General features: G+C 33.7%; 1 protein-coding gene across 2 annotated transcripts in view; it reads right to left on the bottom strand.

Annotated features, from left to right (window-relative positions):
* The window catches only part of LOC149787243 (uncharacterized), a 126867-nt gene extending 111787 nt beyond the window's left edge, over positions 1-15080 (bottom strand). For both annotated transcript variants that reach the window (XM_089977745.1, XM_089977746.1), the window contains exons 1-2: positions 14939-15080; positions 2147-2929 (exon numbers count right to left, since the gene is read on the bottom strand). In XM_089977745.1, the coding sequence (XP_089833871.1) occupies positions 2147-2929; positions 14939-15011 (856 nt within the window). In that variant the 5' untranslated portion in view covers positions 15012-15080. The remainder of the gene's footprint in view (positions 1-2146; positions 2930-14938) is intronic.
* Positions 15081-15673: the final 593 nt, after the last annotated feature.

Below are 15673 nucleotides of genomic sequence, written 5' to 3'. Positions count from 1 at the left end.
TTTACCTGAGTAGGCAGTACCAGCTTCTAAAAGTACAATGAAAATAAAATTATATAAACTGTTTTAAGAACAAAGTTATGATCTTTTTAATTCCATGTTATCTCTGAAGTTCGGGAAATCAAAATGGCAAGACAGAGCTAGCAGTTGTTTGAAAGGTCACATCTGAAGCAAGGCAAATCTTATTTTGTCAAAAACAAATTATACCCATCACACTGATACACCAAAAAATAAAGAGAATTTAAATTTATTTTAATAATTCCTACCTATACCTAGTGTCTTGTTTTCAACAGCAATGGTTATTTTTTTCTTGAAAAATTAAATCCAAAACAAGTTACAAAACTGCATAGCCCAACCTAAAGGTTCCTGTTTCTGCCAACTTTGGTATTCCAGGTCCATTTATATGTTATTAGTAACCTGAGAGACACCAACAATGGTTCCTGGTCTGCCAGACATTTAGTTTTATTTTCATTAGTTAATAGTAATCAATCACTGCATTTCATGTTAAGGAAAATTGTTACCACTGCAAGTGAACTTTTTCACTTCAATATATGTAAAAGCAGTAATCTGATTGGTTAATCAAAAAGTCGCTAGAATATGGCATATCAATGTCGTTTAGATCGGTACAAAACAACTTGAGCTGTAACACTGAGCTAATGCAACTCATAAAATATTTTATCCATTCACACTAATTAGAAACTTTACATTTCTTTCTTAAGCACAGAGATAAGAAGATTGCATTACTGAAATAGGCCTAGTTGTATCATGGGCTAGAATAAAATTACATTTCTCAGAATTCAACTGTTAAATGAAAGTCAAAAAATGTGATTACTCTCCAGCTATTTCTGAGATCTGTATTCCCAACTGATAAACCGTTATATTATATTTAACATTTATAAAATTATTTGTTAAATTACCAACAAAATAATCCAAAATAATGCTTACTGAATAAAAACAGATGCATAATATTATTGTAAAATTCATAATTACACATTTCAAATGTTTGTACATTAAGTACATCTAAAGTAATTGTATTTTTTCCATGCCATTAACGAGTTTCTTTTTTCACAGATTAAAACAAAAATGCAGAAGGTAACATGGTTTCTAAGGTTTCAGGAGATAAAACAATCATCATTTTGTTGATAACTATGCCATGTAAATACTTTTGAAGACCGGTGATGGGGCATGATACATAATGGTATGGAGCCAGACCAGTCTTCTTAATAACACTATTGCCGAATTTTAGTGCAGAGACTCGAACATGTAGCGTAATTATATTCATCATATGACATTTTCTGTTTGAATTATCCACCATATTCGCTCAACTAAAAAGTACATACATTTACAGCCTTGTCTTTTCAGTGTGCCATATAAAGTCATTGCATCCTTTGGAAATGTAAATAGATCCTGGTAAATATGGCGCGCATCGTATTGTAAAACATCCAAATATGGTATGGCAAACATTAGACTGGTCCCCTGTTATACTCTACATATCACTATAAAATTGAAGAATTTGATTAAACATATATTTCCATTGCGGTTAAACATTTTGTTTTCTAGCTGATAAATATCTTTACAAGATCCGTATCGAATCGCTCCATAAACACGAATGCTATATAAAATAAAAAATGAAACTTTTTTAAAAACTGGCAGAACACGTGGGAATTTTGAATACTATGACCCTGGATGGTGACCCGGTCCAAACCTGATTCAAGGTCGCGTGCCAGGAGATATCAATGAAAGCGCCACCTTGTGGGAGAAACGTTTGTTACTCTAGAATGACAGTGACGAATGTACTAGCCAGCCGCCATTGACACAACCAGTCGATATTTAAACTGTTTATATGAAAATTTTGTGATGACAAACGAGGTGCATTTCATTTAACAATCAGGACTGAATGGACTTGAGTACATGTATGTTAGTATTAAATTTTAAATGAACGAATAATATTTTATTTATACTTAAAATCAATAAAGATTCCTAAACATCACGACTGACGTATGTTGGAATCATGACAATAAAAATTAATTTATTTCATTTTTAATTTATTTTACATCTTTAAAACACAATTATTTTAATAATAAAGTTAAATTGTAACATTTATAATTCATACATATTGTTTTCAGAGGTAAATTGAAATCGTTCATACCTGGTTGATGTGAATACTCCAGTCTGTAAACTGTTATCACATTACTGTCCTCCCTTTTGGTGTACATAACTCCATGTTGGTCATCATAGAATATTCTATGGGGACTTGATGACACTGTGTGTATGGTCACTAGCTGACCGCTGTCTGTCAGCTGATGAATGATGTCAGAGTATCTGTCACACACGTAAATGAAATTCCTCCTATCAACCATTATTGAGTCCGGTTTAAATCCATGATGTCGATACAAAAACTTTGGTGTGTGTGGATTAGAAATATCATATGCATACACACCATCAGTAGTAGTAGTGTAGTCATAAGTCCAACACGAGATGTAGACAGTGTTGTCTTTTACGGCCAAGTGACTAAAACCACCAAAGCCCACTTGACAGACCATGTGAGTTGAGTCTACACGTCCATCTGTAAGGTTTACAACACACCACAACAACATGCCGTCTTTCCAACCGCTGACAACGAGTTTGTCTGAATTCAATTTTGCCACTGAATCACAGTAACGAAATCCTGTCCTTACATTTAATGTTTTGACCCGTTTTACGTCATGTATAGATTTCAATGACATGATTACAATCCTACTGTCATACAGACACACAGCAACTTCCGTCTTGCTAATAAGACAGACACCCCTGGGAATGGACTCCAGTTTGAGTGATGTAAACAGTTTGCCGTCATGGAGTCTGTAAAGATGGAGATTCCACGCATTCCAGTCTATGACCAGCAACTTGTCTTCTGTCACCACAACGCCATTGTAGTTGGGTTTACGGCCGGCTGTGGATAAAAATTTCAGACGTAAGGAAACGGAATACACAAAATACAGACATATATGCTTTTAGTAAACAATGCAGTATAAACGTTTACACATCTATACACTTATTTCTGATCTAAACAGTAGTCTACTATCATAAATGTAGCCACCACCACCATTATCGTAATAGTCGTATTATTTGTATTATTATTGCTATTATCATAGTTGCTATTTCATATTGTTTTGCAACTACAACAACAAAAATAACAACCACCACTACTACTACTAATAATAATAATGCCATAATGTTCGTATCTGCAAGGAATACACTTAATCGATTTTTTCAGTTAATAACTTTAATAAGTCACTACTGAGTAAAGGGAAATACGTGTTGTTGTTTTTCACTTTCAGTCAATAGATATATAATATTTCCTTCAAACGAGTGAATAACGGATATCTTTCATATGGTGTGTGATAAATTCTGTACTTTCACCAGCGGCGAATCTAAAAAATAACAAGTTTTTCGTTCTGGAGATGAATTATATCCGTTATTCACTCGCAACAGGCAAATATTTATACCTGATGCTTAAACCTACTGGCTTATTTGAGAAAGAAAGACAGTAGTAAATAAACGGTAATAGAGTAAGATAGCTGCTACTTTAGTCTGATGTAAATATTATATGACAATATGCTTGATTATAAAATAAACTGAAAAATAACATCGGTCAAAGTAAAGGAGGGATAAACAGGTGGCAGTGATTTTACATAAATTTCAAGTAACGCATGAGAAGCTGATATATGTGATTTATGGCCCAAGTATCAATACAAAACATGATGTGATAGCCCAGAGTCTATCCCACCCTAAAAAAATCATCCCCTGGGTCATATCTTAGAAACTATTGAGAAACCCACCCTATAAGCATAAAACGGACTCATTAGGCACGAAAAGACAAATTTATACGTACAACCGGCATTTACAACGATGGTCAATCCCTACCTATAAAGAGACTTAATCCTTGGGAAATTAATTGGGAAATATTCAGAACCTGGCGTTCATGGGAAAGAAAATTCATGTTTGTAACTTATTTCGACCACAGGGACCGCCATTACTCTAATGGATTTATTTTGTGATCCTGCATGATAACTTGGAAACATCTGAGATTCACACCATATACCTGCAGTATGCATGAACATTCAAAATTAATATATGCAACCGAAATAGCCCTTACGCCAGTAGACTTAGCTCTTGGTATTTCCCACCCTATAACACATGTAAAAGGCATAAAGTTACTTGCTGACTATAAAAGACAAATGTAAAGACAAACACAACTAATGTTTGCATATAGATCAGTTCTTATTCACGGGATCGAGACCTACACAAGATTAGGTTCAATTTTCAGGCTTTCGGTCAAAACTGGAACAAGCTAAGATATGACAGATGTTTAACATGTACAAAATTCAAGCTGTTGATTGTTGTTAGGTAAAATTACCAAATAAAATCAGATTATCAAATAAAATCATGCACAAGGTATGACGTAAATTGAAACTATTTTTATATTTTAAAAAACCAGGGAAAAATTACATGAAGGATAGAATGTCAGGCGAATGATGAACTAATTATACGTAAAAATTATTCTAAAAACCCCGTAAACTTTTTCTTTCGAAAATATAAAGAATCTGCATTTATTTAAGGCACTAGTTAATGTCAGTGAAAGAGAACAGTTACTGAAAACACCCGTCCCCCTTCTAAAAATTAATAGAATGGAAATGGGTGTAGCCCATATATTTCCTTTTTCCTGACGGTAACACGCAGCCCTAATATTACCCGTGGAATTTAAAACAATAGTTTGCAACAACAACAAAAAATAATAATCGATAAATATGTAGGATATATCATCCTCCAATATTTGCCAATGATTTCAGCATTACGTGTATATACTACCCTGACTACTTCAAAGAAAAGTCCTGTTTGCATGTAAACTTCTGCACTCTCCATGATTCACGTCGTCTGCTATAAAATCCACCTACGCGTTCCTCGTAGCTCGCGCTTCTTTAACATTGGGCGTCTCTCAGCGCATTAATACACAACCCACGTTCATTGGAACCTCCGGGCCATATTGCATCAAAGGTTAATAATCAAGAACCCGACTATTTGGCGGTTTAGCCTCGCTCCCAGAGGCTCAGTAGTTACCGACGCTCTTTCAAAAACGGTGGTCGTCTTTCGCAGCACATTTCGAGCACAGGTTTGTTCATCCAATCTCAATAAAAATAATTAATTTCAATTGTCCATTATTTATATTATAAATTAAAAAACTACACATTCATTTCATTTATTGAATGCTTATCTTGCACAAAGACCATAAAGTGTGCAGCTCATGTGAATGTTGTCAACGATTTCAAATTTGCTTACTGCAAAGACAGGTTAGATTCTTATACCCTTTAGACGATTTTGCATGTATAAAATGCTTTTAGGATGAGTGCAGCAAAGAGAATATCTTAAAACCACGTGCTGTATTCTAATAATAACTGGAGTCCCTGTGGCTAATTTGTGCCTTTTTACACAGGCATTTGATTTCGGGGAAAACTAATGTGTACACTCACCAATTAACAGTTAATTGGTGAGTGTACATATAAGTTTACCCCGGAATCAAGTGTCTATGCCTTTTTACAACCCTTACCATTATTGTACTTTGACTCCGTTAAGTTTTATTCCAAAGAAATTATTCAGTCTTCCCCAAATTAAATCACTTAAAGTATTTTCATATTTATTGATGTTCGCGTGCAGATTGTATCAATTTTAATCACGAGACCATTTAAATGGCCCCAGGTGGCTGAGTTACTTACATAGCTCTCCATTACCGATCACTGCCATCTCATCTCTGTCCATTTAGGTGTGAATCTCAGACTCGACTAATGTGGGTATGTGAGAAATCGTGCCAGTAGCATTTGGTTGGTTAGTGGGTTTTACCAGTTTACCCAAGTTCTTCCTGCACTAGTTATAATGGCCATAACATATTGTCTATCTTGTACTGAAAAATGGCTTTTAAGCCACAACATCTCATGAAAGAGAAGTTAATAGTCTGTGTGTTTTATTTACAGTTTGAAAATGAATTTCTACACATTGAAGCAAAGAAAAGCACCCTCTAAAGAATATCTCCTCCCCAATCTCCACTCCAAACTATTCTAAAAATACATTACAGTGTCAGATAATATGTTTTAAATACAATTCCATTGCCAATTCTAATTAAAACATAGGTACATAATACTTTGATACAAGTTTTTTTGGTATTATTTTTGGACTAGTTGATTAAATGAATTACCCTCTTTCCCCAATCCAATTAAAGAAGTCCATTTAACATACTCTCATTTACCATCACCACCCTTCCATTTAGTAAATATGTAACATGCTTGTTATATGCAGTGATCAAGGGAGATAACTTTTTCCAATACTGTTACATTGACATGGAGGAATTGACAAACTGTGTATGTACTTTTTGATGATAAATTTGTCCACACCATAAAATAAAAAGATATTTGCACTTGAAATCAACTCAGTAGTACAGAAGTCTTATTAGAATAAAAAACAGGTTACTAGTACAGAAGACTTATTACTACAAATCAGGTTACCAATTAACACTTGAGGAGACCATGTGGTCTGTTAGAGAACCTTAGTGTTACTAAATATTTTATTACCTAATCAAACAATAAAAAATAATTCACACAATAATATTTGTATCATATATATTAATTGCAGTCATACTTACCATTAAGAAAATAAAGGTAAGCTGAGAACCATCTTTGTTGTAGGCATTTTATTGGTGGGGTATGCATTTTTTACTTTAACTAATAACAGGAACGTCAGAGGAATTTGGCCCTACTAAACACTTTCTATGAAGAAACAAAGAACATTCATTAATGTAACTATTTCCAAGGAAGTTGTTTTACTCCATCATTTTTCCCAAACCACTGTTCTCATTGGGGGTGTTTGGAAGACATTTCATTCTGTTGACATACATAGTTCACAATGACTCAATCTGGTATTTATCTCTAGCAATACACAATAGTTACTAATACCACAAGAGCATCAACAGTAATTAATTGTAGGATTGACATATTTATGTTTCAAGATTGTACGTACTAAGCATTAGATAAATTTAACTCATAATTTAGGTTTCTACCCAAGGAAGAGTCAAATTGGTTTGGAGCTGTCCATTCATGATTCTGGCTATAACTTGTAAGCATCCTATTTTAAACAACCATTAAGTCAGACAAAACCAGACTGGATATTTATATATTATGAGTGGGTTCAAAAACCTGATTTGCTTCCAGTAACTGACCTTATTTTTAAATTATTTGTATATATTTTTTTCTTTTTTTTGGAAAAGCATTATAAGCAACATTAATAAAAATCATTTCGGGTTGACAAATGGCATTTGATGGGCATATTAACCTTAAATGAAATAACCTGATTACACTTGCCCACCCTGTTGGTAAATTTTCATCTTTTACCCATTTGCAAACTGTTGAGACTTTGAATTGTTGCACACAACTTTGAAATGAAGATTAAGTCAAAATCATTTGAAGTAGAAAAATGAAATTTAGTAGGCATATTTATAACATACAGATAATCTATTGCAAATTGAAGTCTTTATAGCAATTCATTTAATATTTTAAAAATATTATTGGACTTTCTTTTACCAAAGCCTTGTTTACCATTTACAAGTAAGCAAGCTATCAACAATTATTTTTATATAATAAAACCAGGAAAGATCAAATATTTAGATATATTCAGTAGGCATTAGTATCTGTCTACGTTCTGGTAAGCAATCTATCAACAAAAAATAAAAAGTAAAAAACAAAAATAAATTTAATCAAACCAGGCAATATCAGATATTGAGATATATCAGTAGGCATTAATATCTGTTCAAGTTTATGGTGACTCTTTTCCTGTCATTTAATTTTGCACACCTATTTAAAACTTTTAATGAGGTTTATTTCAAGAAAACTTGCTGACATGGCTAATCAACAATCACTTATGTCAGACAAATAACATGTATAAGCATATTTTGCTATAATAAATGAATGACCTGAATAGGTTTCCGTGTCATTAATAACTGTACACATTTAGTAAAATATTTAATTTGACTTTTTTAACAATAACTGTTACCTCCATTTAGAACCAACTACTTGATGCAGGCAAGGTATATATGTTGATATACATATGTGGATTAGTTCAATAGATTTTATGTTAATGGTACCAGATTTCACATATTTTACTTTCTAGGAACAAAAATGTTTCCATTTGAGTTGCAAAATCAGCATATGCATGCCACAGTGTTAATAATATTCCCTTAACTTCACCTTGGTAAATGTTTCCTTTCCATGTATCAAGCAACAGTATAGCGTATGCTACACTATTAATAACATTCCCTTAACTTCACCTTGGTAAATGTTTCTTTTCCATGTATCAAGTACCAATATAGCAGAATGACATTATTATATGGATAGAATGGAAATAATTTTTTTTTCCAAAACAACTTGCTTCAGTTTCACCAAATTGTAAGACTGTACTATCATTGCTCTGCTTGATGAATGCATTCTAAAATATCTCATGATTTGGTATATATAATCAATTTAATCTATTAATCTATTAGGTATGAAATTATATATATATATATATATATATATATATATATATATATATATATATATATATATACCACATCCATTATAAATAACATGGCATTTAACGTGTTGGTTTTAAGCAAATTCATATACCAATACTGTTAGTATATCAAATTGTGAACTGCCCCGGGTGCAGTAATATGCATATGTAAACATTCTCGCGTAAATAAAACAGTGTCCTATTAAATCTAGATCAACGATGAATTTGCACACATTAATCATTATTGATGTATGAAAACAATGATAAAAAGGGTTAATAATCTCTTTTTCTAAATAAATTTAATATGGTACACAATTTCATCTCTATGTTTTCTGTTACCTCCTGCCCTCCACTCTCATGCATAATGGGAAAATAATATGCAGTAACCTGGGGTAGGAGAGAAATTTAGTTTGGGTTGGATAAAAACCTTGAAACTGAACAGTTACACCAAGTGTTCTACAAGAATATGGTTCATCGTAATGGTATGTATGCACTTTCCTTGGGATTTATCTACATTGTTTCTATAATCAATGATACAAAGTTGCAAACAATTTTGACATTGTACAGTAAATCTCTTGGTTAAGTGGACCACAATCTGTGATGTATTTAATGTCTTGTTGTTGTTGTTGTTGTTGTTTCCTAAACCTATTATATTACATTTGAACAGAGTGCTGATTCATTGTAATGCACACCACCCTCTCGAGGGAAATAGTTGTAACATCACTAGAGTCTATGACGTGACCTTCCCAGGCAGTACAACTGTACCATCACTAGGGTCTGTGACTCGATCGGATATACAACTGTACCAACACTAGGTTCTATGACTATGACTCCATATTCCCGGGGAATACAACTGTACCATCACTGGGGTCTATGACTGTGACTCCATATTACCAGGGAATACAACTGTACCATCACTAGGGTCTATCGCTATGACTCCAAATGCCAAGGAAATACAACTGTACCATCACTAGGGTCTATGACTATGACTCCACCTTCCCAGGGAATACAACTGTACCATCACTAGGGTCTATGACTATGACTCCACCTTCCCAGGGAATACAACTGTACCGTCAATAGGGTCTATGACTCCATATTCCCAGGGAATACAACTGTACCGTCAATAGGGTCTATGACTCCATATTCCCAGGGAATACAACTGTACCATCACTAGGACATATGACTAAGACTCCTAAACAGAAGCTTGCAGTGACTTCTTGTCAAGGGACTGTGAGTGTGCAAGGTTTGAACAGCGTGCTATTACATTGTAGTATGCTTCCCCCTCTTTACAGGGAATACAACTGCACCATTACTAGGGTCTACATTTCCGGTGCCATGCTTGTCTATATGTTGGTGATCTCATTAAGGTAGACCAATGTCTAAAGTTGGAGATGTCTATAAAGCAGGTTAATCATATAGACTTCCTTTTCTTAATTTTTGATTATTTAACGTTTCCATTTATTTTTTTTTGCTTTTGTTTTACAGATAATTTTTCTACTTAGGTATGAAATTAAATGCTAAATTCTTCAACCTGAAATCAGCATCACAATAATTCATGAAAATCACTTTTAATAACTTGCACAGTTAAAACTGTTCATTTTAGATCACTGAACTTTGGATATTGAGGAAACTCGATGAATGGATACATCTAGTGGAACACATATCATCATGTTTAGAGTAGGTCAGGGAACAACATCGTTTGCATAATTGCTGGTATTTTTATTAATATCTATTTTCACATATTTATCACTCAAATTAATTATACTGAAACTTGTGTATGAAACTGAAAAGAAGACAAGTTTATCTGTGCCAATGGCTTCCAGGGGCCAAAACAAAATGTTTTTCAGGTTTTTTTGTGTGTTTTGAGCTGTATTTTCAATGTAGAATTTTATTCCATATATTAGATCAATATTTTTGGTATAGATCTACAGGGCGTATTTAAATCTAGCAAAAGTAATACAAAAGGAGTCTGACATTTTATCAATAAAGTACGGCGAAATCTCTGACAACATGAAACCACCTTATCGGTAATATATTACCGATAAGGTGGTTTCATGTTATCAGAGATTTCGCCGTACTTTACTGATAAATATAAATGAACATTTATATTACCGATATAGTGGTTTCAAGTCGTCAGAGATTTCGCCGTACTTTATTGATAAAACGTCTGACTCACGTAGTAATTGTGACTTATGCCATATCATGTTGCAAATGAACTGTATCAAAGCAATATAATCTACTGTATAAAAAAAGAAGAAAATATGTAAAGCATCCATTGTTTTTCCCTTAATTTATTTCTGTCCAAATGATTGTTAACACTATACATGTCCCTTCGTAAAAATCAACACGCAATTTTCATTGTTTACAGAATGCGTAAAGGTGTTGGTAGATATAAAAAACAAACGAAAATTACTGTTAAGAAAAACATTTTATTTCCTGCAATACAAAATAGGTTAAATATAGCACGAGTGTGTGAACAAGCTATTGTCAGTAGATAAATACAACAGAACCGTTTTTATTTTTTATTATCCCGAATGCCATTGATGTGTTCCAGAGCTTCCCGCCAATTTTAACACATTCCTTAGTAAAACAGTTAAAACACAAAATAATGCAGTATTAGATCTAAAGTTTCACATATTATTTTCTCCAATAATTTTATTTCGTTTACATCAGGGCATAGAAATTGCGTGATCATCTATGCATCGTCCATTTTGTTTACAATAAATACAGTGTTCGTGACCATGTTTTAGGAAAGATCAAGGCTAACCAATGCTCCTACCAGTTGTTAAAGTACGACAGGGATCCAGTCTACTTCTCGGCTCAGATGCTGTTCATTGTGACGTCATCAGGATATAGTGACGTATGGCTTTCAACCGTTTAACATAGACATGTGTTCCAACGCCGCAAGAAAATAATTACTCGCTGATTAAACTAAAGAATTTTGAAAAATCTTACCATTCTGCAACATAACCACTCTATGCACTATATGCAATCTAAACTAAGTGTGCTGCATTTTTGAAAGGGTATGATTTTTTCTCCAGTGGCATTTTATTGCATAATTCATAGTACTGCTGTGCCGTACCGTGGAACTGAATGCCAGGGCAATGGGGTTATCAAGTGTAACGTACACTAACTGTTATTCATAGACTGGATTCTAAACTTTAACAAGAACAACTAACTGGAACTTTAGATTTACGAGTTAGGTATAGAAATAACTGAGGAGGAACGTTTTTAAAAAATGTTATCATCATCCTCGTCATTGTCATCATTGTCAAATTATTATAATGGTCATGTACAATGCTCGTTAATTCTATTATTAATGTAATGTTGTTGATGTTATTAATCTTACTTCTGTGTTTTCTTTATATCAGAAGGGTGGGGGTGGGGGCTTTCTTCGGCTAACCGTAGCTTTCTGTATTATGCAGTTTTAAAGTGTTTCAGGGATGATTTTTGATTAAAGACATGATTTGTGCACCATTGTTTCAAAAATATTAAAAAATATTTGTGCGAAAAGCAATGTTCCATTTCTCTTTCGTCTTCATTATAATCATATTTGTTTGCCACCAGAAAATGATATTGTGTAGCAAATTAAAGGTCAGTGAACTTTCTGTTTTCAAAACCATCTGCACGTTTGGCCAGATATTTAGTTTAGTTTGATTTCGTGTTTCTACGCACAGCAACACAAGTAGGTTATTTAATGCTCAAACACTTGGAGTTAAGTGTCTTCGCAAAGATTGATTTTCGTTTCCGTCTGTCCGTCATTCCTTTGTTCTTGTATCTTGAATTGTTACACTGATTAAGAGAGGATTATTATACTGGGTATCATGTTTCAAGAGGATGGGTAGACGACTCTGAAAGTTTCGGATCGTCAATTGTCGAGAATGGAGGGTGGGTGGGTGGAGAGTGCATGTAGGTAATCGGAATGCCGTCTACACTGACAGATGTAATACGAGACAATTGGAGTAAACTCTCTTCGCCAAGAATATGCTATCAGTCCCCTATTTTAAAAATAAATCTGTACGTATACTCATTCCCATAGCCTTCACACGAAAGAAGGGCTTACGCAAATTCTTTTCTTAGACGTACGAAATTTTCTGAAGAAATATGTTTGTGAAACGTGAAAGATTTTTTTATGCTTCAAACTTAAGACCATTTGTGCGTACACTTGTGTTAGTTTGTGAAATGGAGGAGAACGGCCTAATCTATCTGGCTACAGAATCTTCTATGATGCACGATCTTGGTTCTGAAAGCGGGTTCATTTTTCCAATTTTTTCATTTTCATGAGAATGTATTTTTTCCTTATTTTTATTTCAGAAATAAAATATTCAAATTTTCCTCATAATTATCAAGATTTGTAGTATACACGACTTTGCTAATAATTGGAGTAGTTTTAAGGTTGTATGCAATAGACCTATTTAATATTAGAACTGTGTGAAAAATTGATTTGGGTGTTGTAGTGTGTCCTATTTTACCTGTATCAGTATTTCTTATTTTTGTCGTAGGGAGCGTGATTTTTTCTTCTACTCAGCGCTACTTAGATATATATTAAGAACTTCGTTGAATATCAATCTAGTAATTTACTTAAGCTAGTTGCAGTTTATCTACCTTTTCTTTCAGTTTACCATTGATCTCGTATAATTGAACTTGTTATTTAGTTACTTTCGCTTTCCAGGACAATACTTGAGGCTACAAAAGAAACTTTGATTAAGGTGAAGTCTCAATAAATAAATAAATAAACAAATTAAAGATTTTTTTTATATTTCATTCCGAGTTGAGACTTTAAAGAATATCATGCTGGTAAAATCTATTTATAATCTAGATTTATTCGTTTATTTTACGATATGAAAAACAATGATTTTATGACAAATAGTTAAATGTATGATATCACAAATTTAAAATCTGTCGGATAACCCAAACGTGAATATGTGTTCTCGTTACCTGATTTATGATATCATAAATTGTATATAAATCATATCTTGGACATATGGTATTTTAAATTCATCAACATTTTTTTTATATCAGTTATTTTTGCTAATATTGATAGGTGATCTTCCGTAACTATGCTTAACCTGGCAATGATAGGTACACTTATTTATTTTCTAACATATGTAACCATGTCTGTATTTATATATAAAAAGCACAATCACCTTTTACTTTGATTTAAAGGTGCCAAGCACAATCATTTACAGCTTGATAATTAAAAGATTTCCACTGAAGCTCCGTGGAGATTGCAGTTCCCAAAATATATTAAAGTTACAGCGCAGTTACTGGTCCTAAATAATAATCTTCATTTTACATTTAGAAGATCAAAATATAAATGGAAATATTATGCATATTATAATAATGACTCATTACAATATTGTGAAAATTCAAATATTGTTTTTTTTGGGGGGGAGCTGATGAAAATATTGTACGAGTTTAACATTAAAACAACAATGTGAGTATTAAGTGATCATGTGTATTTGTTTACAAATTTCGATGGGATAAGCGTGTGGTCAAAGATAAATGTGCTATAATATAACATTCAGGAAAATAAAATGTTGATTTGTTAAATTTTAAACCAAAAATATATCCAACAATATTCTAGAAAACATGAACATTTATATAGTAAATTTAGTGGTTATAACATTGAAATAAGCTGCGTCAAGCATGATAATAAGATTGATACAATTTTTCGGTATAAAAAGGAATAAATTACGTTCATGTGTAGGTTAATATACATAATTAACATTATACTGTTGAATTTAAAAGGATACTTCTAAAAACTACTTTTCTACGTGTAACGTTATGGGTGGATCGTGTTATCAGTCTCAAAGTTGTTATATTCAATGTATCTATCACATACCTTCCGTTCGTAGTTTCAGAGTCCTATCTTCGACCAGATCATGTTATATGTGTCCAAGTTGTTATATTCAATGTATCTATCACATACCTGTCGTGTCTAGTTCCATAGTCCTATCTTTGACCAGATCATGTTATCTGTGTCCAAGTTGTTATATTCAATTTATCTATCACATACCTGTCTTTTCTAGTTCCATAGTCCTATCTTCGACCAGATCATGTTATCTGTGTTCAAGTTGTTATATTCAATGTATCTATCACATACCTGTCTTTTCTAGTTCCATAGTCCTATCTTCGACCAGACCATGTTATATGTGTTCAAGTTGTTATATTCATTTTATCTATCACATACCTGTCGTTTCTAGTTCCATAGTCCTATCTTCGACCAGATCATGTTATCTGTGTCCAAGTTGTTATATTCATTTTATCTGTCACATACCTGTCTTTTCTAGTTCCATAGTCCTATCTTCGACCAGATCATGTTATCTGTGTCCAAGTTGTTATATTCATTTTATCTATCACATACCTTTCGTTCGTAGTTTCAGAGTCCTATCTTTGACCAATCTGCAAGCAGCATATTGTGATCTTGATGCGGCCATCGTGACGTTTTAATTTACTGTGAATCGAGGTGAAATGAATTGTCAACCTAACGCACTGCCAATGCTAGGACTCGGCTGCAAAAGAAAGGGTACGAACTATATTAATAATCGCCAGCATGTGTGTGTGATTATGATTTGTAACGTAGTTTTTAACAATATTTCAGTCATATCGCTACGATGTCTGCAGTGTGGCAGTTTATAGTAATGTCTAGCACTGGGGCATCATGCCGCAGACATGTAACATGATGTCCCACCCAGTCACATTATCCTAACACAAGGCCGACCAGTCCTAACATTAACCTCTTAACGCTAAGCGCCAAGTGAGGTAGCTGTTAGTATCTTATTTGTAAGTCTTGGGTATGACTCGGTCTAGGTTCGAACCCACGACCTCCCGCTTCCGAGACGGACGCTCAGACCACTAGGCCATATTAGTTGTTGTTGTTGTAGGGTTTAACGCCATTTTTCAGCACACGATAGGCTATACATGGCGGCCAGTATTAATGGTGGAGGAAGAACCCGGGAAAACCCCGGAAAGAACCACCGACCCTCGAGAAGCTACTGGCAAGCTTTCTCACATACCCACATTAGCCGAATCCGAGACTCGAACCCACGCAGACAGAGGTGAGATGGCAGTGATCCGTAGCGGACTGCGCTTTAGACCA

This window comes from Sinohyriopsis cumingii, chromosome 12 (genome assembly GCF_028554795.1).
Source record: "Sinohyriopsis cumingii isolate HCF-2022 chromosome 12, ASM2855479v2, whole genome shotgun sequence".
Lineage (NCBI taxonomy): Eukaryota > Metazoa > Mollusca > Bivalvia > Unionida > Unionidae > Sinohyriopsis > Sinohyriopsis cumingii.
Note: the sequence above shows the minus strand (reverse complement) of the source record. Positions and strands in the feature narration are given on the sequence as shown.